This window comes from Oncorhynchus nerka, linkage group LG1 (assembly GCF_034236695.1).
Source record: "Oncorhynchus nerka isolate Pitt River linkage group LG1, Oner_Uvic_2.0, whole genome shotgun sequence".
Classification (NCBI taxonomy): domain Eukaryota; kingdom Metazoa; phylum Chordata; class Actinopteri; order Salmoniformes; family Salmonidae; genus Oncorhynchus; species Oncorhynchus nerka.
The window spans coordinates 11,952,032-11,976,247 of record NC_088396.1 but is presented as its reverse complement, the minus strand read 5'-3'; the positions used below and the strand labels follow the sequence as shown (position 1 = coordinate 11,976,247).

The following is a 24,216-nucleotide window of genomic DNA, read 5'->3' as shown; positions in this document are numbered from 1 at the left end:
TACAGCAATCTTTAAGTCATACGACAGATTCTCAAATTGGATTGAGGTCTGGGCTTTAACTAGGCCAATCCAAGACATTTCAATGTTTCCCCTTAAACCACTCAAGTGTTGCTTTAACAGTATGATTAGGGTCATTGTCCTGCTGGAAGGTGAACCTCCCAACACCTCTCAAATCTCTGGAAGACAAACAGGTTACCCTCAAAAATGTCCCTGTAGTTAGCACCATCCATCATTCCTTCAATTCTGATCAGTTTCCCAGTCCCTGCAGATGAAAAACATCCCCACAGCATAATGCATAATGTTTGCACCAAACATAGCGTTTCCCTTTACTCTCATCTGACCAGATTACCTTCTTATATATATTTGGAGAGTCTCCCACATACCTTTTGGTGAACACCAAACATGTTTGCTTATCTTTTTCTTTAAGCAATGTTTTTTTTCTGGCCACTCTTCCATAAAGCCCAGCTCTGTGGAGTGTATGGCTTAAAGTGGTCCTATGGATAGATACTCCCATCTCCACTGTGGAGCTTTGCAGCTCCTTCAGGGTTATCTTTGGTCTCTTTGTTGCCTCTCTGATTAATGCCCTCCTTGCCTGGTCCATGAGTTTTGGTGGGTGGCACTCTTTTTTTATAACCCCACCCTGATCTGTACCTCTCCACAACTTTGTCCCTGACCTGTTTGGAGAGCTCCTTGGTCTTCATGGTGCCCCTTGCTTAGTGGGGCCTTTCAGAACAGGTGTATATATACTGAGATCATGTAACAGATCATGTAACACTTAGATTGCACACAGGTGTACTTTATTTAACTATGTGACTTCTGGGGGTAATTGGTTTCACCAGACCTTATTTAGGGGCTTCATAGCAAAGGGGTTGAATACATATGCACGCACCACTTTTCCGTTTTATATTTTTGAATGGTTTTTAAACAAGTCTTTTTTTTTCATTTCACTTCACCAATTTGGACTATTTTATGTATGTCCATTACATGAAATCCAAATAAAAATGAATTTACATTACAGGTTGTAATGCAACAAAATAGGTCAAACGGCAAGGGGGATGAATACTTTTACAAGGCACTGTAAATGGCTGGAATACTCTCATACTAAAGACTGTCTACTTCTATGCCTGCCGGCACTTCAGTCTCCCCTCCTCAGGCGATTCAGTGTTTACATCTGAAGAGGGGTTAAGAAATTGGAAAAAAGAAACTTACAAAGATGAGGGATTTGTAGGCCATGCCCAATCAGAATAACATGCTATGTTAACATGGGCAGACTATGAAAAGTCGACTGCAATCAAATGCTCTCTCTCAGCCATCCTTAAATGCAGAGTATGATAAATTAGTGAGGGAAAATAGAGAGTACATTTAAAACTGTTGGAGAAACCCTGCTCCTCACTGCTATGCAAAACTTTACACAGAGAGCACATAAAGAAACGGAAGGTCAGAATAAAGGACATTCCCTCTCTATTATGGAACTGCTAGCCAAGCATGATCACACAGTCAAAAGAAAAATGAAGTCAAAGAAATCAAAGAAATGTCAAAGAAATACAACATACTTTGGGCATAGTACACAAAACAAAATAACTGATTGCCTGGCCCGAAATGGTCCGCACCTCAATAATTAGTGAAGTTGCACAAAGTGAGGCTTTCAGCATTATGGTTGACGAGATCAAAGACATTAGCAAGAAGGAACAGATGTCCTTAGTATCGAATTGCAATTACAATGGGTCAATATGTGAACGTTTTCTCACCTTTGAAGCAGCAGAGGGCCTGGATGCTGCAGCACTTTCACCGAAATTTGTACAAATACTGCAGAAGTATGGCCTTGACTACAGAAACCACCTAGTAGGGCAAGTATATGATGGTGCCTCTGTCATGAGCGGAAACAACACAGGTGTGCCAGCACCCATTAAATCAGAGGCCCCATTAGCTTTGTATGTTCACTGCAATGCACATTGCTTAACTGTAGTATTAGTTGACGGTGTGAAATGCATCCCTGAAGCATATTGTTTATTTTCTCTTTTGCAGAAAATGTATGTCTTTGGGTCAGGGTCATATGTGCCACAAAGGTGGCAAGAGGGAGATGTTTCAGGGGGCCCCGAGAGAGTTACAAAGGCTGATAGAGACACGGTGGGCATGTAGGTACAATGCTTGCAAGACCGTGAGGGCACAGACTGCCAGCCATCATACAGACTACTGAAAGAAATATCTGAAGAGAGAAATGGTGACAGAGCCGTAGAGGCAAGAGGTCTATTAGCCCAAATAGATCTAGTTTATTGGCCTCCTTGTAACATTCACCAATGTTTTTTGGTGAGATTAAACATCTGTCAGACATTTTACAGTCCCCACAACTCAAATTTGGGCACGGCTGTTTACCCTTGTTGATTCTCTTGTCGACACCTTGAACATTGATACAACATCGGATGTTGCACCTCCAGGCCATCCCAGGGCGTCAGGTCACACCAAGCTCTAGGCTTGAAGGGCATTACATTTCCACTCCAATAGCTCAAAGACCGGTCAACACAGATAAGGAGTCATTTCCGACAGGTTCATTCATTCCAATTGTTGATGTGCTTCTCTCTGAGGTGAAGAGAATATTTCCTAAAGAAAATTGTATCATCATGCAAGGGATGCAAGCCTTGAATCTCTGCAGTCACACATTTTGTGAGAAAAATGTAGTGTTTCCATTTGCCTCACAATACAACTGCAGCACTGAGGATCTGGAATATGAGATCCCTCAGCTTAAGCGAATTCTTGATAGGAAGCAAACTAGTGGCTTGGAAACACCAACCCGTTTAAAAGAGCTCACAGTCTTCCTTGAGCCATATAGGGAGGTGTTCCACAAGATGTTTAAACTGCAAAATAACACTTGCATTGTGAGCACTGTAGCAAGCGAGCACAGTTTTCCAAGACCGTCTTGAGAAATACAACGAGTGACGAGCGATTGAGCAATTTGGGGGTGTAGAGTCAAGAAGGGCGAGGGCCATAAATCTTGACGATTTTGTGGATGTGTTTGCCAAAAGACACAGCAACAGCCAAATAAATCTGTATTGAAAATAATGTAGCCTAATAAAGCAGGGATATGAATAGGTTGTGAGTAGGCTATAGTAAAATGTATATTGTTGTCCATAATTATGTTTTTTGTTTTGTTTTTCATTTTTGGACATATTTCATATTTTTGTTTATAACAAGACACAGCAACAGCCAAATAAATCTGTATTGAAAATAATTGTAGGCGTCTGTGTGGCGTTTTTAAACCTGAGTAGGCTTGTTCCCAGTAAATGTTTTGCTCCTTGCAATCAATGTACTGATTTCAAATTAAAGCTGTATATTTGTCTTTCTAAGGAAAAGGGCAACTAGCCCATTTGAAGAACAATCGCCTAGCACATGTATATACAGATACATAACACATTAAAACAGGATTGTTGTGGAACTTAAAATGTTAATAACTGTACTGGTATTAGTCTATGCACATCAGATAAATAGTAACATTTAACTGTGAAATAAGAAGCCAAAGTATATCAGTATGCGATTCCTTAACTCTAATATTGACATAGTTTCCAACTAGCCTATATACTACAACAGCATAATAGAATTCCTGAAATTCAGTCACGGCTTTTGGTTTTGGTGTGCCACCCCAAGATTTTCAGTGGCCCCAACCAGCCACCCACCCCTATGAACAATTTCTGGGGGCGCCACTGATTGTGCAGCTGAACAAATGAATGGGTGATGCGTGGTACTTCCGATTATCTCGTGATCTCGACAAATCAACTTTTGTTATATAGTGATCGTGAGATAAGTAAGTTGTGATCGCAACATAGAAGGGAATTCTTTATTTGGATGAATATGTCCCCTCTTGACTTCCGTAATGCAATGCTTTATTATAAAGGTGACTTTTTTTTTTTTATTCTCATGAGTTCCGGTACTTCAGAGCTCCACTGTTCACCCCTCTCTCTCGCACTCACTTTTTGCTCCGGCACCTCAAGATTGACAAATTAATTACTGAACACAGGTAGTATAGAATCTGGCTAACCACCATATACTAAAATATACACACAAACCACCAGCCAAGCCAGCCATACACTGAGTGTATAAAATATTAGGAACACCTGCTCTTTCCACGACAGACTGACTAGGTGAATCCAGATGAAAGCTATGATCCCTTATCGAGGTCACTTGTTACATCCACTTCAATGAGTGTAGATGAAGGGAAGGAGACAAGTTAAAGAAGGATTTTTAATCCTTGAGACAATTGAGACATGGATGGTGTATGTGTGCCATTCAGAGGGTGAGTGGGCAAGACAAAATATTTAAGTGCCTTTGAACGTGATATGATAGTAGGTGCCAGGCGCACCGGTTTGAGTGTGTCAAGAACTACAACGTCGCTGGATTTTTCACGCTCAACAGTTTCCTGTGAGTATCAGGAATGGTCCACCACCCAAAGGACATCCAGTCAACTTGACACAACTGTGGGAAGCATTGGAGTCAAAATGGGCCAGCATCTGTGTGGAACGCTTTCGGCACCTTGTAGAGTCCAAGCCCTGGCGAATTGAGTCAAAATGTGTGCAACTCAATATAAGTAAGGTGTTCCTAATATTTTGTACACTCAGTGTACATCACGAGTCAGATTATATATATTATGTAGTTATTATTTAAGAGCATTGAAGATAAATCACAAGTTGTTAAAAAAATAATTGAGGTAGCTAACTAGCAGATTTACATCAATCATCAACATCCCTCTTTTCCCGATGTCAATCATGTCTTTTGGAGGCACTGTAGCTAACTAGCTCGCTTACAATTTGTGATGGGTGAGTGTGTTGCTGAAATAAATAGGCCTATGCTCAAAAAGGTTTGTTATTAATTTTGAGATCTGAATTATGAAAGTCTTATATTTGGGGTGAGAGGGGGTTGGGTGGGGGGCTTTGTTCATTTTGAGCACCTGCTCCCTGAAAGATCTGTGCATGGCACTGACAACAACCCTTACCCTTAGACCCTTCATCCTCAGATTTACAGGTGGTTCTGACATAAATATGAATTGGGGGTGTCCAAAATCACAGAACAGAATAATCGACCTTGCAGGGTTGCACTTTAAACAAAACACTTATGTACAGAGCCAGAGTAGATTGTCTATGAGGCCCCACAGACGCATACTACAACGCTCTGTCTAGGAAATGCTATCCTGCAATTGGTGCTTCTGCTGTACTAAAGTCTGAACTCTGACCTCACACATGACCAGCCCTGAGAGCCATCAGACATATACAGTATCACTGATTCCAGCTTCCTCCACGTGTAAAAGTGTTAGTCACCGTCACTACAGACACGCCCAGATGATTCAACCATACAGAGAGCTCTGGCTGAGAGTGTGCCGGTCAACCTCTAGGCAACCACTGTGTAATATTGACTGAATGGGAGGAGCAGCATCTCAGATAAAGCCCTCGCAAAGCCTCAGAAGCCCCATAATAAAATACTACAGGCTGCCTGCCTGCTTCTTCCCCACCCGCGAGTGCTGAAGGAGGCAGGAACACGTGCATGACAAAAGACACCTGGTGGAGCGAGGTGAGGTCGTGGCCAGTTTAGGTGGGGGCGAGTCTGGCCGGTGTGGTTGTGAGTGAATGTGGAGGTCCTACTCCTGGGTCAGATCAGAGCGTCAGTGTCATGTTGCGGAGGAGCCACTGCTGGGAGCGGCTGCCTGTGCAGTCTCTCAGGGTGGGCACCATCTTGTCCTCCTCAGTAGGCATGTCCAGACATTGGTTACTGTTGACATGCAGCAAGGTCAGCCGCTGGGGAGAGAGGCACAGGCAGAAACAGGCACACACACAAACAAACAAACAAACAAACAAACACACACACAAACACACGGGTCAATGAGCATTACGCACTAAACACATGGGCACTGCAAAAAGTGAGCCGAGATTCTGGCCTCTGCTCCATCTGCAGCCAGAGAGATGGTTTCTGGGTAGATTAGATTACAGATGAGCGCCACTTCAACATATTTTAAAATGGATGTTGTCCACCCACTCATACAGATTTTGCAGTATCTTCCCCAGCAGCTTGTATGTGGATTACACTTCATTTACAGAAACGTCATCACTGGGTATTGAAATGATGCAAACTTGTGTTCGGCCAAATAAGTGTCAAACCTTTCAAAATAAATGTTGTGATTAAAAAAAACAGATGCTCCTGAATGTACCCAAGGACTTTCACCTCAGGAGGATTCGTTTGGTAGAAATCAATCTTTTGAGTGCCGTCACAACGATGCCTGTATTCCCCACGTCGATACCTAAGCCCCAAAACGAATGGAAAGGAGAGGAGACATAAAAGCTCTTAATTAACCACTTATGGCCACTCTCTCTCTCATAGGTAATGTACTTAGCCAGTTTATACCTCCGTTGGCGGTCGTTACTCTTGTCATAATGACCATACAGAGTGCAGACGGCAGAATCCAATTCTTACCGTTATGGCCGCGTTTTACTTCTTAAGGACGGAAAATGCCATTCTCTTTCCAAGAGCCATGACATACATTGTAAAACGACATCAAAAAAGTATGTAGGTCTGTGAGGGGGGGGCAACAGCCCAACCAGTAGTGTAACCCGTCAGAACAGATTTCCCCATTATGAATCTCCAGCTCATTGTGTGTTGTGTTTTCTTCTTGTTATCACCATTTCAATTAAATTCAGGCCAATTTCTCTCATAAGATGACCTATTGGTAACAGAGAGGGAACCCCACCCCCCCCCATTTACACCTTGTGTTCTGGCCTGTAAGCCCGTGGTATATGAGGCTGATTCTCTTGTTCTTCTCACATACTCAATTTCACACGGACAGATTCTGTGAGAGGGGCCATTGATTTGAAAATCAATAGGTAGGCTACTGAGAGGAGATGGGAGGAAATGGTTGGGAATCAGACCGACTTGAACGGTGTCAGGTGCTGCAGGTGTGTGTGTGTGTGTTCATGTGATACAGCTCTGTGTTCGTTGGGACACCAGTCGTCGTGCAGAGCCATTGTAGAAGTACAGTAGAGAATGCTCAATCTGCAATCTGTCCCTCCTTGTGTACCGTACAGTAGAATAGCAATCAGATGAGCTCGCAACTTTAAGGTAATAGAGTGTTTGGCATCAATAGCTAAACTTTTAATAGGAAGACAGACTATTTTATGTTCTTTTGGCACATCATTCACACATCCCAGGAGGTGTTTTCCAAAACAATGTGTGACTGGTACACACTAAATCCAAGTGACACCATGAGACCAATGAGGATTGATTTTGTATTATAGGTTGACAGAATGCTAGAATCCTTATTCCCCATTCCTATTGCTTAAGGGTTTGATTAAATGCAATGAGTTTCCTTCCAGGCAGTTTTTCCTGCCCATTGTGCTCTCACCTCTGCTTTGCTCTTTGGGGTCTAGGCTGGGTTACTGTAAAGCACTGTTTCGACAACTTCTGATGTAAAAAGGGCTTTATAAAATCTATTTAATAAATGAATTAATACACTTTCCTGCAGTGTAACTGAGAGGCATAAGCATTGTTACCGCCAAGTTAAATGAAAAATCATTAGTAATATGAGGTTTTAGTAATAATCAATAAATGAATACAACACATGACTAAGAACACACTGATTCAACGATATAAAATGGTTCATATGTAGACTTTGCAGCAATGATTGTCTTTGACTTTGAGGCAGTAGTGGTACGTGGGTAAAATCACCAGGGAAGCCAATCCAGACAAAAAAAGCCATATTAAAACCTGTGTGTTGTGATAACTGCGTTGTTTGCTCTATAATCTGTTAGTTCCTATACCTTAAACACCGTGATATATAGGCCTAAGGCCGAGACAATAAGACGACGCAGTGGCAGAATACATTCTAATAATACACATTTGTTTCATTACAAAACCGGAGAGCAACATTTATCCGGGGAAGTCCACCCCCAAAAAATATTGCATGTAACAAACAGTTACATGACCTACAGCATGGTCAAGAAAGTTAATGTTTCCGACATTTTCAGACTACTAAACAGCTATTGAGTTAGAGTCACGGCAAGTCGTAAAGAAAACAGGAGCTGCCTCCACTACTCCAGCACCATTTTAACTTCAACATTTCAACATCTAATCACCTCTGCTTTAGTCTAATTCAGTGACAACTAAAATATACCAAAAACTATTCAGTCCAATCAACATAAGCTAAATATGATGTGGCTGTCCATGGTACTGATTTGTGTGTGAGTGTGAGTGTGTGTTGTGAGTGCATGCAAGTAGAAAAAACATGTTGACTCACCCTACTTACAGAGAAACGGTAATGCCATCCTCCTCTTTCATGTTGCCTAAACGGTCTATGACTCTGTCATACAGTACACACTTTTAGTTTTTGTTGTCCTAAGCTACCAGGCTAAAATACTTGCTCGCTAGCCTAACTTCTTTTCATGGTCAACGCCAGCTAGTTAACATTAGCCTACTACATCTAGCTACATGTTGAACTTCCATCTTCTCAGGCCAGGGGCACAATGTATGGATTTAAGGCTTACGTAAAGGCTTACGTAAAACCACAAGTTCCTATCTCCAACGGTGGTTAATTTAGGAAAGGGATGAGGACAACAACACAACAAGATGCAACAATTCCATTTTTTCTGTCAATAAGGATGTTTGGCTTGTGATGTGATTGGTCTTAAACCAAATCCAAACTGGCTTCCCTTGACACTTTTTTTTTGGTGGGCCAGGACCACACACAGCTGAGCTCACGTAGTTTAGCTCAATGCTGATTGGCTATTATTTTATACATTTTTATCAAGTGAGGCCAAATGCTTGCTGGCTTCCCTTGCATTCAATGCTACGGGCGGCAACAATGTCATACACTTTCTGACCAGACAGCATCAGATAGACACTCTACACATACTGAGACAGAGGGGCGTTGTTTTGTTCGTTCGAATGCTTTCTCCAATGAGATACATACAGCCTCTTGTGAATTTAATTTTTTTAATGAAAGACAGAGAAAGCCCCATTTTTTTTAAATTACTTTTTTTGGGGAAGCCTGGCTTCCCTTGGCATCCATGAATACATATAGGACATTTTCAGATCCATATACAGCCTTTATTTTTTGAATGGGTAGCACAAACCAAGATGGTTTGTATGTGATTGTGCATATCTGAGCTTGTGCTTCCTTCAATGCAACAATACACAGAAGGGTCCCGCATTTACTCTACCTACAGTGCCTTTGGAAAGTATTCACACCCCTTGACTTTCCCAACATTTTGTTGTGTTACAGACTGAATTTAAACTGGATTAAATGTCACTGGCTTACACACAATACCCCATAATGTCAAAGTGGAATTATGTTTTTAGAAATGTTTACTAAAAAGCTGAAATGTCTTGAGTCAATAAGTATTCAACCCCTTTTTTATGGCAAGCCTAAATAAGCTCAAATGTAAAATGTGCTTAACAAGTCACATAATAAGTTGCATGGACTCACTCTGTGTGCAACAATAGCGTAACATGAGTTTTGAATGACTACCTAGGTCCCTCAGTCTAGCAGTGAATTTCAAACACAGATTCAACCACAAAGACCAGGGAGTTTTTCCAATGCCTAGCAAAGTAGGGCACCTATTAGTAGGGTAGAAAAAAAGAGAAAAGGCAGACATTAAATATCCCTTTGAGCACGGTGAAGTTATTAATTACACTTTGGAAGATGTATCAATATACCCAGTCACTTCAAAGATACAGGCATTCTTCCATACTCAGTTGCCAGAGAGGAAGGAAAACGCTCAGAGATTTAACCATGAGGCCAATGGTGACTTTAAAACATTTACACAGTTTAATGGCTGTGATAAGAGAACTGAGGATGGAACAACAACATTGTAGTACCTCCACAATACTAACCTAAATGACAGAGTGAAAAGAAGGAAGCTTGTACAGAATAAAATATTCAAAAACATGCATCCTGTTTGCAATAAGGCACTAAAGTAAAACTGCAAAAAAATGGTCATAGAAGTTAACTTTATGAACTTAAACTGCACTCAACGAGCTGTATACGGCCATAAGCAAACAAGAAAATGCTCATCCAGAAGCGGTGCTCCTAGTGGCCAGGGACTTCAATGCAGGTGTCATGACTCTCCTGGTTGAGGATCCAAGGCCTCAGATCAGCTTGGCAAATGGCTGACAGATAGCCATACCCATCTCTATCCCACAGAAGAGGAGAGGGGGGCTGGGACGGTTTTATGACCCCTCATGCCAATCGTAAATCTTATGCAGCAGAGAACTCTTGCCTGCTCTTCAGTATCAACCAAAGGAATGCCTTTGTCTAGAGAGACTGTTACCCACTCAAAAAGTGAATATTGGAACAATATTTCTAAGATAGGAATGTTAGGAATGGTCAGTGGGGATCTAAAGAATAATCATGTCATATTGTTGTTCATTTTGAGATGTCATTAAAAACTGTATAACAAAAATACTGTAACTTGAAGAGCTTTCACACTGTATGTCAGGTTTACATCCTTTACGTTGTGTAGGAAATATGAAGAACAATGAAACTGTTTTTAATTAAGATAGGAATGTGATTTTATTTTTCTAACGAGATCATTGTTTTCATGTGTCTTGCACATTAACAAGCCACGCCCCGAATGAGGTCAGAAGAGCGTGTCAGTGTGATGGAACCGTCCTTTTCGACCAGAGTGCTTAAAAGGACTCAGAATTAACATATCAGACCAGCAAACGTGAAGCGTGAGCTAAACGTTACAAATGCTTGAAACTCCCAGACCAGAAAGCGTGCAGCTGTGGCTACACGTTGAAATTGTTGGAAACTCAAATTTAACACTAGGTGTAGAAGAGAAACTCACTTTACACACAGCTGTGCATGTAAAGTGATCTAGAACCTTGACTATGTACCTGAGGCAGAAAAGAGGCGAAAAGCTCACCTCAGACAATCAATGGTACATCCGATTAGCTGTCTTACGTCAGATATCGAGAAAAGTGAATCTAAATGACTATCCTACTACAATCATCATCATTGGAGACCGGACCACTAAGAAGAAAGACATTGTGACCTCTGGTGGACAACCAAAGCCTTACACCTATCGAGCCAATCCCCATAGAAGGATTGATTGGTTTCAACAGAGAGACGACGAACAAAGACATCTACACGTAAATACATTGCATTTCTTACCCAAATGAGCGGTGGCTTGTGTGTAAGGTCTATGGTTACTGTGAGCGTAGTTTCCAACTGTACGATAAATGTCCCTTTTTCCCTCTATTTTCCCCATCCCCTTTTCCATCTCTGTATAATAAGCCGTCATATCTTGTGAGTCCACTAGGGACATTTGCCTCATGTAAGTTTGTATGTGGATTCTGTGTTATTATTAAGTTAGTTAGTAAATAAATCCTTAAAACATTTGTGTAGAACTGAATAATGAGAAAAGGATGGGGTTCTTGCGGATTTAAGAACGACAGCAGTCTGAACGACTGAACGACTGCTATCGACATATCTTATAAATATCCTCTTGAGTTTAATTCGGGAGATGATAACGCATTAAACAACTTCTTTTGTGGTGCCCCAAATTCCTACTGAGTTAATTGTTACATGATTAATTTAATCAAGTAACAATTAAATATAGTTGATTGATTCGATAAATAAAAATCATCACATTAATCAAAGTCACATCACGACACAGGCAAACTTAAATCTGTTTTACCTCATTTCTACCAGCATGTCACATGTGCCACCAGAAGAAGAAAAACCACCTTTACTTCACACACAGACACACATACAAAACTCTCCTTCGCCCTGCATTTGGCAAATCTGACCATAATTCTATCCTCCTGATTCCTGCTCACAAGCAAAAACTAACGCAGGAAGTACCAGTGACTCGCTCAATACTGAAGTGGTCAAATGAGACGAATGCTACGATAAAGGACTGTTTTGCTAGCACAGACTGTGATTCATCCAATGGCATTGAGGAGTATACAACATCAGTCACTGGCTTCATCAATATGTGCATCGATGACGTCGTCTCCACAGGTACTGTACGTACATATCCCAACCAGAAGCTGTAGAATACAGGCAACATCCGCACTGAGCTAAAGGCTAGAGATGACGCTTTCAAGGAGTGGGACACTAATCTGGACGCTTTTATGAAATTTCTCTATGCCCTCAGACAAACCATCTAACAGGAAAAGCACCAGCTGTTCCGGATGACTCTGTGATCACACTCTCCGCAGCCGATGTGAGCAAGACCTTTAAACAGGTCAACATTCACAAGGTGGCGGAGCCAGATGGATTACCGGGATGTGTACTCAGAGCATGCTGGCAAGTGTCTTCACTGGCAAGTGTCTTCACTGACATTTTCAACCTCTCCCTGGCTGAGTCTGTAATACCTACATGTCCCTGTGCCCAAGAACGCCAAGATAACCTGCCTTAAATGACTACTGCCCCATAGCACTCACATCTGTAGCCATGAAGTGCTTTGAAAGGCTGGTCATGGCTCACATCAACAACATCATCACGGAAACACTAGTCACTAATTCGCATGCTGCCCCAACAGATCCACAGATGATGCAATCTCAATTGTACTCCACACTGCCCTTTCCCACCTGGACAAAATGAAAACCTATGTGTTCATTGACTACAGCTCAGTGTTTAACACCGTAGCGCCCACAAAGCTCATCAATAAGCTAAGGACCCTGGGACTAAACACCTCCCTCTGCAACTGGATCTTGGACTTCCTGACAGGCCGCCCCCAGGTGGTAAGGGTTGGCAACAACACATCTGCCACGTTGATCCTCAACACGGGGGCCCCTCAGAGGTGCGTGCTTAGTCCCTTCCTGTACTCCCTGTTCACCCACGACTGTGTGGCCAAGCACGACCATCATTAAGTTTGCTGACGACACAACGGTGGTAGGCCTGATCACCAACAATGATGAGACAGCCTATAATTCAACAATCTCTCCTTCAATGTGAGCAAGACAAAGGAGCTGATCGTGGACTACAGGAAAAGGACAACTGAAGACACCCCCATTCACATCGATTGGGATGCAATGTAGCGAGTCGAGAGCTTCAAGTTCCTTGGTGTCCACATCACCGACAAACTGTCATGGTTCAAACACACCAAGACAGTCGTGAACAGGGCACAACAATGTCTACTCCCCCTCAGGAGACTGAGAAGATTTGGCATGGGTCCCCAGATCCTAAAAAAGTTATACAGCTGCACCAACGAGAGCATCATGACCGGTTGCATCACTGCCTGGTATGGCAACCGTTCGGCATCCGACCATAAGGTGCTACAGAGGATACTGGCCATCTGGCCCAGTACATCACTGGGGCCAAGTTTCCTGCCATCCAGGACCTCTATACTAGGCGGTGTCAGAGGAAGGCCCACTTTTTTTTTTTAAGACTCCAGCCATCCTAGTCATAGGCTGTTTTCTCTGCTACCGCACAGCAAGCAGTACCGGAGTGCCAAGTCTAGTTCCAAAAGGGTCCTTAACAGCTTCTACCCCCAAGCCATAAGACTGCAGAACAATTAATCAAATGGCTACCCGGACTATTTGCATTGACCCCCCTTTAGTTTTTTTTTTTACACTGCTGCTACTCGCTGTTTATTATCTATGCATAGTAAATTTACCACTACCTACATGTACATATCACCTCTATTACCTTGACTAACCTGTACCTCCGCACATTGACTCGGTACTGGTACATAGACTGGTATATAGCCTTGTTACTGTTATTTTATATGTTTTACTTTAGTTTATTTTACTCTTATTTTCTTCACATTGCATTGTTGCTTAAGGGCTTGTAAGTAAGCATTTCACGGTAAGGTTTACACTTGTTGTATTCAGCACATGTGACAAATTAAATTTGATTTGATATGTCCTGAATGCAAAAGGCATTATGTTTAGGGAAAATGGTGGTGTCTGCATTATGTTATGGGTATGCTTGTCATCGGTAAGTACTAGGGAGTAAAAAAAATCAAATGGAATAGAGCTAAGTACAGGCAAAATCCTAGAGGAAAACCTGGTTCAGTCTGCTTTCCAACAGGCACTGGGAGACAAATTCACATTTCAGCAGGACAATAAGATAAAACAAAAGGCCAGAGTTTTTAAAGATATCACGAAGAACTACATAAGTGTTGCTAATGCTCTCCACTTTCTGGAGGACCGAGTTTTGATATAGGTGGAATGCTCAGTGGAAGCAGAGTATGCTAACTAAGGAGATAGGGACTATTTGAAGAATATAAAATATAAATATAGAATAAAAAATATTAATCAAATATCATCCAACTCGGAATTGTATATCAGGAACTCGGGCCACTTTCTAGAGCTACAACCTGAAGATCAATGACATCATCATGATTAAACCTTGTTTTTTCAGTTCCCAGTTGTCTTGAAAGCACCATAAATCCAGAGAATGCCAGACTTTGATGACAACATTTGCCCACGAAGGACCACCTTTGTGTTCAAGTGAGCACATCACAACAAGGTGAGTCCAAAAATGTCTTGTATGCTGCTGCATAAATGATGTAATATGCCAGGGAGATATGTATACTGTAGCTAAGAAAATAATACTATGTGTATGTTGTGTAGTAAGCTGTTAGTAAACCATATGCCTCACCCTAATAATTTGGTCTATTTCGCCTACAGTTCTGACTACTGCTCTGACTGTACTGACTTGGTTGTGCACATGTAGCCTATAACCTGTTTTAGAAATGTAATCATCGATTTATGTAAGAGCTTTCATTGTCAGCTTATATGCCCCCGTTATTTATCCAACGGTTGTGACTTGGTGTACAGGGAGAACACTGTAAGAAGTGTCCATGTTCTGAATTCTGTCGCTGTTCATTTCAAAAGTTCTTAACAAATAGTTACATTGACTACGTCCGCCGTCGCTCCCTCATTAATGTCTTAATCAAAATTTCGGATGGCCTCTTATCGTCCCCTTATGCCATAGTTTGTACATCTCAATTGTCAATAGAAACGACATTTGTTTAAGCAAGTCAGCCATATCAGGTATGTTTATTTTAAAGGCAGGAAATGAGGTTGAATGAACTGTTTCACTGCCAGACAAGGCTCCGCTGATAGCCAGGTGTAGCAGTGGTAAGATGTTGGAACTGCTGTTGGGACAGCTTTATGTAGGGTCTAACAGTTTATGGGCACCGTTTGTCACCGTGAAAGTGCAATTAATGTATTGTTTAGTGTTGTGTAGTGGCTTTGCTGGAATTCATCCCCACCAAGATTCACATGCTAAAATGTCCACTGCTTTGGAGTAAGGGTAAAGGGTAGGAATTTTCTCTGCTATCCACTTTATGTTTTAATTATTATTTTGGGTATAGGGGAAGGTCACTTGTTTTTTTCCAAATGTTCAGGGAAGGTTGGTAAAAATGTATTGTACTGAAGGGAGGGTCACCCATTTTAATTTCAGAGAGGTACGATTTTCTCCAGGTACAGTATCCCTCATTATAAATAACGTACAGTCCCTTATCCAAAAAGACCCACAGCTGTAATCACTGCCCAAGGTGATTCTAACATGTATCGACTCAGGGGTGTGAGTACTTATGTAAATGGTTACTTCTGTATTTCACTTTCAAAAATGTCTGTTTTCACTTTGTCATTATGGGGTATTGTGTGTAGATGGGTGAGAAAAAAAAAATATTTCATCAATTTTGAATTCAGGCTGCAACACAAAAAAAGTGGAATAATTCAAGGGGGTATCAATACTTTTTAAAGGCATCACACAGATCTCTCTCTCACTCACTCACTCACTCACTCACTCACTCACTCACTCACTCACTCACCATTACTTCACTGGAGGGGGAGATGACCTGAGCATTACAGTAAAACCAACCACCTAGGCAGGTTTTCGTGCCAAGGTTTTAAAAAATACAACGTTCTGCTTTTAAAATGTATAAAACAAATTAATGTATTTATGTCCTCAAAACTATAGCTGTCCAAATAGTATTACACTAACAAGCCAAAATTGTAGTATCTGCCATTATAGTCCTGTACCTGTAAATAGGCCTATGAACCTCCACTACACTAAAGCTTATTTATTAATCATAAGAACATGTCTGGGGCAATAATGGAGATGCTATTTTTGCCATCCCTGAAAGATCCCGCCATACTTCAGTGCAGAAAAGACAGAATGAAGAAAATATAAGAGAGTAGGAAAACCAATCCATATTTAATGAAAATATTAGACATGTGAGGGACGTGTCCTCTCTGCTCATAATTATTTCATTGCTCCTCAGTGGCAGTAAAAACTCCCATTACAGCTGTTGCAGTCCCAGAGTGTGGCTCATGAGCTCTGTGCCGTGTGTGTGCACAGCTGAGAACTGCTAATTAAATGAAGATGGTCTCCAAGAGCCGGCACAGGGTGAGGAACATTTATCCTCTATGTCTCAAAGAGTCGGCGGCAACCTGACTTGCTGACAGATGCAGGATCCCTTTTAAATGTGTGTTTGTGCTGACACTAACAACGCTTAAAAACAGAGTCTGGCGTGTAACAAAAAATCTACACAGTACCAACAGATTCAATAGAAATGTGTTTCTTGGCATTCTGCCATTGGAGGGAGCCACGGCTGTTAGATAGTGTGGCTGTTCAGTACGGATTGACCAAGTGTGTATCCCAAATGGCACCCTATTGCCTTTATAGTGCTCAACTGTTGATCGGGGCCCCTAGGGCTTTAGCAAAAAAGTGATGCACTATAAAGGGAATAGCATGCCATTTGGGACACACCCACTGTCTAATTGTGGTCCCAATATTGTCTGTTCAGAGAGCGTCGTGCAGTGTTAATCTCAAGGACAGAGACTACGGTAGGAACAGAACAGGGAATGAGGCCATCTGACAGCAGGCTGCTCTAGCACCGTCAGGTTTACAAAGAACAATAACCCTGAGCGCAACTCACCCAATTTAACCAACAGTATTCCGAAAAGGAGAGCACACAGCAATGCATATGTTCTTTACCAGGCAAACGTCAACTGCTTAACAGACAAATAAACTCCAATGAATTACAGAGGTACTGTAAAGAGGTAACTGGCTAAAGTTAAGGGAATGACAAATAGAAATACTGTTCATATATCAAACAGAAGCCGGTAGCTTCTTGCAGCGAGCATCCAGACTCGATTCAGTAGATGTATATAGGTAAAATGGAAATGAGTGGTGATTAAAATTCAATCCTCAGACACTGAGAACACGCTGTGTGCTGAACACAGCTGTTATGAGGCCATAGGAGTGTGTTCAAAATGCAGCCCTCACTTTCCCAAGGCCAGAGCCATGAAAGCACAGCTCACAATGAGGGATCACTTCAAAAGAGCTTGTAAACAAAGGCGAGCCCATTTCAATTTGCCCATCGCATAGATAATCAGCTAAACATAAAACCACCTCGCCTCCTCAGCTCTCATCCAATGAGGGCCTCCAGTGAATTTTCACATCTAAAATAAAATATTGATGTATGAAAATAAATGTAAAATGAGATCAAATTTGGTGAAGGAGGAAGGCTGGATACATTTCTTGCAGATAGCGTCGTGTTTACAGCACCATCTAAAGCTGTCGAGGGACGTTTATTATTGCCCGGTGTGCCTCTGTGTTCCTGTCGTTATGCATTCACATCAAAAGGCCACTGGTAATCGCTACTGAAACTTCTTTGCGTGGCAGACTTTTACTAACGTTGGAAAAGTCCAGCATCGCAACAAGCTGCAGCTCCAAAAACATCTCAAAGCGGAGGTAAAAGGAAACGAACACAAACATACCGTGAGGTAAAGGAGCTACTTACTAAAGCAAAGTTGAACACATATTCCGCCACAGTCATACAACTCCAGCTCTGCAGGCTAGACAGTACACACTAGACGATTGCACACTCGCCAACTACACCATTGGTTGCTGGTGAGCAGAGATAAAGCAGGACGGGCTAATTTCAAAGGCTGGAATTCAATTACAATAAACCCTTCCTCCGATATCTCCGACCACCAGCCACCACTGGACTACACACTAGACGACATACTACTCACTAGACTACTACACATTAGAACACTACACACTAGAACACTACACACTATATGACATACTACACACTAGAACACTACACACTAGATGACATACTACTCACTAGACTACTACACATTAGAACACTACACACACTAGAACACTACACACTACACACTAGAACACTACACTACTGCACACTAGGACCTCCACAAGGTCTGGTTGTACAGTAAGTTACTGACCTGTAGTGGCCCATGCAGGAAGACAGCCCCTACAGAAAGTAATCAGTGGGGCTGTAGTACAGCTTCCTAAACACCTCCAGCCGGGTGAAGTTCCTCAGGACCCAGGCTTGCAGGGGGCTATTATTACAGTACTCCACCGTGGGGCGCCAGCTGCCATCCTCCAGCCTGCTGATGGTCAGACACGACTGGGTGATGATGTGGAGGAACGTGTGCTTCTGTGGATGGACATTCAGATGGAGGATGTCATGCATGGACATGAGGAGATGGGAATGGTGAGTGAGAAACGCTAGGACAGAGCCAGACTCAGGCCAGACAGGCCCAACAACAAGATCACCAACAGTACTGTAGACTTATATTCCAAAAAAACACAATGCCACACAACCCATCTAAAGGGTAAATGGACTATGTTGGAGTGTTGCTCAGAATGGAACCACCTTTGCCTACAATCAGAAAATCTTCAACCAGATTTCCTAGTTTGATAAAAGTGGATGGGACTTGGTGGGATGGTGGCACTGATATTCTATATCAGCACTGATATTCTATAGTCCTATGAAAGGAAGAGCAGGGAGGGATTGAGAATAGGAGGTGACTAGAGAGATGGCTCTGACCAGTGCTTGAATTGGACTGTTACACACTGGTACTGAGTACCAGCACCTCAAATTTGTTACTGCTTGAGTACCAGTACCTCTTGAAGAAAATTGGCTTAAAAATATTGCAAAGTACCCGCACCTAAATATAAATGGGTACCCAAAATGACTACCGACAGCTATTTCAGTCCACTTCAAGCCCAGGCTCTGACCACCTGGAATATGGAGATGATGTAAAAGTCAGGTATTTCTCTCTGTCTCTCAGATGCTGAAAATGATGACCATATGAAATGTTAATGGTACGGCTGGGATCAGTAGTATCGTCTGTCACACTGTTCCTAAAAATAATCAGGCCGTTGACAGAGGCATTGAAACCCCACTGCCGTATACGTCAGGGACATTTCCTAACGCATGAATTATTCATGTTTTCATATTACATATTTAACTAAAGCACAAAGTGTAATACCTGGATCTCTCCCAGGGTGTGTACAGGAATAGATGAGCCTGGGGGCTTTTCAAAGTTGACAGTGACATGAGAGATCTTAATCAATGACAGGTGACACCATACTGGAGCAGGTAGCAGGGGGCGCAATCGGGCGTTTGCGTGGCTGAATTGTAGAGGACATTTTAGAGGCTCCCATAGATATATTTTGTTTAATGCCAATTCCCTGCAGTTCTACACATTTTGCTATTAAGCTGAGAGAGAATGTTCCAGTTTCAAAGAACATTTTATGCGATTCGACATATTCTGCAATGGAGCTGAGAGAAAATGTTGCAGTTTTAAAGCAAATGTTCTGCAATTCTACACATTTTGCCATGGCTAATTGTAATGAACATGAGGGGAGACAGAGAGCTGGGTTTAAGTGCAGGGCGCAGCAGGTGTTTATTGCAAAGGACCACAGGAGGAGGCAGGTAGCTGGGTCCAGATGCAGGCAGAAGGTCATACACAGGGGTCCAAAAGGGCAACAGTACAGGCAGGGAGAAGGCTAGTAACATTGACCGAGAGATCAGGCAATAGGTAGATAACAGGAAATCCAATAGGCTAAAGTACAGGCAGGGAATAGGCACCGTTAGTGAGGCAGGCAAAAACTATCATACACGGGAGGAGTAACTCACGGGAAACACAGCGCTCTGAAAGATGTGTGCCACAAAACAAACAATACCTCACAGTGATGGGATGCACAGAGCTGAACTAAATAGTGTATGATAATGGCATACAGGTGTGTGAACAGGTGATCAGTATTCAGGTGATTGGGATCTGGAGAGTCAGCTGCGTTCAGGGGATCTAGGTGTTTGAAAGTGTGAACTGGAAAGTGAGCTGCGTTCAGGGGATCTATTTGTTTGAGGGTGTAAGTTGGAAGCAGATGTTACACTAATGCAGTGTTATTTAGCAGTATATATTTTGTTATTATGCAAAGTTAATTGTTGTTGAATTTTAAATTCTCTCTGACTGTCTAGTTTTTATTTTGGTGATTGTTAGTTCTCAAAGATGATATTATTTTAAAACATTTTTACATTGTTTATATCTGGTTTTAGTTATTTCATTTTACTCTGAAAGCGTTTTTCCATCACACATTTTTTGGGATAAAACACTTAGACGCCCAAGGACTCAAACATATGAATATGTCCCAGTGGAAGAAATATAACGATATGAATTGTTAATATTAAGGCTGCTTTGAGAATACACAATTGTTGTATGCTACAGTTTCCCTGTGTTAATGTATATGCTTTATTCTATGTGCTGTGCTAGTATGCTGTGCTAGTATGCTGTGCTTGTTTCAAAGTCTGATGCACATCAAAATGGCACTTGTACTGGCATAGATGATTTGCATGATATAAATATTATGGAGATATCTCGAAGTGTACGCAATTCATCAAGTCCTGGATCATTGAAATGAAAACTAAATCTGTTGGCATATCATGGACTATTCAGTAGTGTCTAATATGCTTGCAAAATTCCAGCAACTTTCCCAAAATGTCCAAGAATTCCATTAATCTTCCACCCAGGACTTCTGGAAAGCCAGGGAATTTTGGAAAGTTACTGGAATTTTGCAACTCTATGTCTGAGTCGACATGTCATTAGGCTCATAACTGGACAGTGGAGTCTGTTCGGTCCACAGGTCTAGCTAACGAGCTTCCCCAGAGCATTAAAACCTATAAACTACTAACACAATTTCACAGAGGACTTTGTAGACTACTGAGAGAGAGAAAAAACACGCAGGCCTTACTACCACTAAGAACAAGATACTACTACCTACCAAAGACAGGACTTATACACTGTCTACGTCGACTAGATGACGACATTCACGAGCGCCAGGTCAGAAAGCTTACCTCAAAATCATATTCCCACTTGCCAACATACTACATGAGAGAAGAACATCTGAATAAATGGGGGAAATTATGGGCTGCAATGTGCACTGAGCTACAGAATGATGGCTACTGTACAGGATTTAACAGGACTCCTGACATGTAGCACCATCTGGTGGCTTAAAATAATCCGACCATTTTTGAAGAATTATAGATGTATTTGTACAGGTGTGTCATTTTCACATGGAAAATCTTCCTATGTAATAGTGCAGAAATTACTCTGGACAATCAGTGTGTGGGCTCCCGAGTGGCACAGCAGTTAAAGGCACTGCATCTCAGTGCAAAAGGCATCACTACAGTCCCTGATTCACATCCGGCCATGATTGGGAGTCCCATAATAGGGCGGCGCACAATTGGCCCAGCGTCGTCCGGGTTTGGCCCAGGGTAGGCCGTCATTGTAAATAAGAATTTGTTCTTAACTGACTTGCCAGGTTAAATAAAGGTTCAATAACATAATCTAAAAAAATATCATAATCACAAGTTATCGCACTCCTGTCATGACTCACACAGTACAGGAGGAGTCTTGAGTTTGATCTTTACCTCTGCATCATACTCAAACATCTGATTCCCCTTCATTTGATGACACTTCAGCATGACCACAGGTCCATGGGGACGTGACACGTCCAGACACAAGTCATCTGTCCGGATCTCCTTATCAGCTGTGTAGGAAAACACCTAGCAGAGAGAACAAGACATTTACTGTATCTACTCGTCCATAGCTCTCTCCTTGTGTTGCAAAATTCAGGTAATTTTCCAAAATCCTGGCTGGAGGATTCTGGATTTCCTGCTAATTCTCTCCATTCCAAACTGGATTTCTGGGAAAACAGGAAATACGGGAAAGTCCATAGCTCTTTGCTCTCTACTGCAGTCTCCTTACCTGATTCCCACCCATGCCATGGCAGTTGAAGAAGCCAACTTTCTCGTTTTCCTTTCTGCCCATGTTGTCCACACACTGGTTCGTTTCAACATTTCTGATCTAGGGGTAGAAAGGAATAAAATGAGAGATTCAACATTGGATTCATACTTACTCATAATTCCCATCCTTCAATCCAACTTGGCATATTTACAGCTGACAAAAGCTACTGCTTATAGAGGTGGAAGAAATTAAGTCCTGGCACATCATTTCCAGGTGACAAAATCTGTTGCCCAGATGTCAAATCTAATTCAATATTTACTATTCAATAAAACTAGCAATCTAAACTCATTAGCTCACCGGCGATGTAACTCATGATGCGGGACCTTGCTTAGCAACGCAAATGGCTGCATACATCAGACCTGTTGTGATCTATGTTCCCATCCCAAATTCTTACTTAATGATTCCATAATCCAATGAGCCATCTAATGTCTAACTAATATACTCCTAGAGGCATGCTCTATGTGCTAGGTGTTGGATAAGGTGCTTACTATGCAGGAATGGTACCGTTCATAATTAAATGATATAAAAGCTAATGACTGGAGCTGTGAAAAGTGGGATGTGTGCTGTGGAGTGAGTTAATCATGGAACAGACGGGAGGGCAGGAAAGGGAAGACTGAGGGCACTGCTGCAGTTCCCTGCCATAGGCAGCTTTTACTGCAGTACATTGGATGCAGGCTGTAAAATCATGGAGCCTCAGCAGAATTAAACTTGGGGATTACAACTCCCAACCCGTCACATCATTTAACAGGCTCTCTATCAATCATGGCCTTCCTCTTTTATTGGCATATGTTATCAAGAACATTCCCCTCTTTGCCTCATGCTAACCTGTTATCTAGAATGTTGTTAGCTAACTCTAGCCCATGCTTGGGTTTGGGTCAACAACTAAACCGATGACGCCAGTTATCGTCCCTGACTTACTTTAAAGAGAAGTAGGGCAAATGGCACCCTATTCACTATGGGCCCTTGTTAGAAGTAGTACACTATATAGGGAATAGAGTCCCATTTGGGATGCATACACAATCATGAGAGGTACATTGGGCTGTAGAATTTGAAATGCTTCATACTTCACCAAGTGAGTAGTATCGCCTGGGGATCTGAGAGTCGGGGTAGATGTTCTCCAGGTACCAGGAGAAGGGTTTGCACTGCAGAGCTTCACGCAGGGCCTTACGAGAGGACACGTCTCCATAGCCCACCCGGGCCACACCTGCAACACAAACCAAGACCACGGAGCCATGTGTATCGAGCATGTCAGACTAGTAGTGGATCCGTTTTTGAGCTAGGATCAGTTTTTACATTTGAGATTATGATGAATGGACAGAGGGGACCTGATCCTAGATTAGCCCTTTACTTTAAGATGATTGATACATACAGCACCTGGTGCAAGTACGGGGACACATGCATTGAAATATCAGCTAAAGACAACAAGAGCCCTTACCGCTTACAAGCAACAACGTTTGATTGGTGAGTGTGGCAGCTGTGGCTGAAACACCAATGACGTTAGTACTGTCTGACTGCACTGCCAAAGCTGTACACTAGAGGGACCTATCCATCGTTACATATTTAATGGCTGCCTCTAGTCTACACCACTGGAGGCTGCTCCTCAGGGGAAGGAGAGGACCATCCTTTTCAGTGAAATTTCATAAAAATAAAAATAGTAAAACATTTAAAAAACTATACTAAACTATACTAAATACTAAATATATTGTCATCAAATAATTGATTAAAACAATCAATTATTTGTCTATAGCAACTTCAACAACACTCTAGCTTCTGTCTTCATTGACTTCAATACAAAACCTAGGAAGCTCGTAGGCCTCACCCCCTTCCAATGGCCTACATGGTAATTATGACAACTTCTGGAGGACGACCTCCAATCATCAAAGCTTTTGCAATATGAACTGACATGTCCATCCAATCATAGGATTGGGATCATAGAATGAACCGAGTGTGTTGTATTGGGGTTGTGCAGCAGAGCATTATTGGTGACATTATTGGATAGAGATTGAGAGTGAAAAGTGAGAGTTGAGCATTTTTAGGATATTATTCATAAATAGTTTTCTTTGGTTTATTTTTGTGTCCAGTTAGTGCAATGCATTTCATTTTGCCTTGCTAAATTCAGTAGCAAGTGGCAGTAGCTAGCTAGCTAACAGCGTG

General features: G+C 42.0%; 1 protein-coding gene across 2 annotated transcripts in view; it reads right to left on the bottom strand.

The window, feature by feature from the left end:
- Nucleotides 1-775: 775 nt before the first annotated feature.
- The window catches only part of LOC115140396 (polypeptide N-acetylgalactosaminyltransferase 13), a 78,626-nt gene continuing 55,185 nt past the window's right edge, over nt 776-24,216 (bottom strand). Inside the window, exons 9-13 of one of the 2 annotated variants that reach the window (XM_029678761.2) lie at nt 23,127-23,266; nt 22,024-22,122; nt 21,687-21,821; nt 18,193-18,407; nt 5,691-5,777 (exon numbers count right to left, since the gene is read on the bottom strand). In XM_029678761.2, the coding sequence (XP_029534621.1) occupies nt 18,222-18,407; nt 21,687-21,821; nt 22,024-22,122; nt 23,127-23,266 (560 nt within the window). In that variant the 3' untranslated portion in view covers nt 5,691-5,777; nt 18,193-18,221. Of the gene's footprint in view, nt 5,778-18,192; nt 18,408-21,686; nt 21,822-22,023; nt 22,123-23,126; nt 23,267-24,216 lie in introns of both variants that reach the window. The other variant, XM_029678830.2, reaches the window with a different exon arrangement.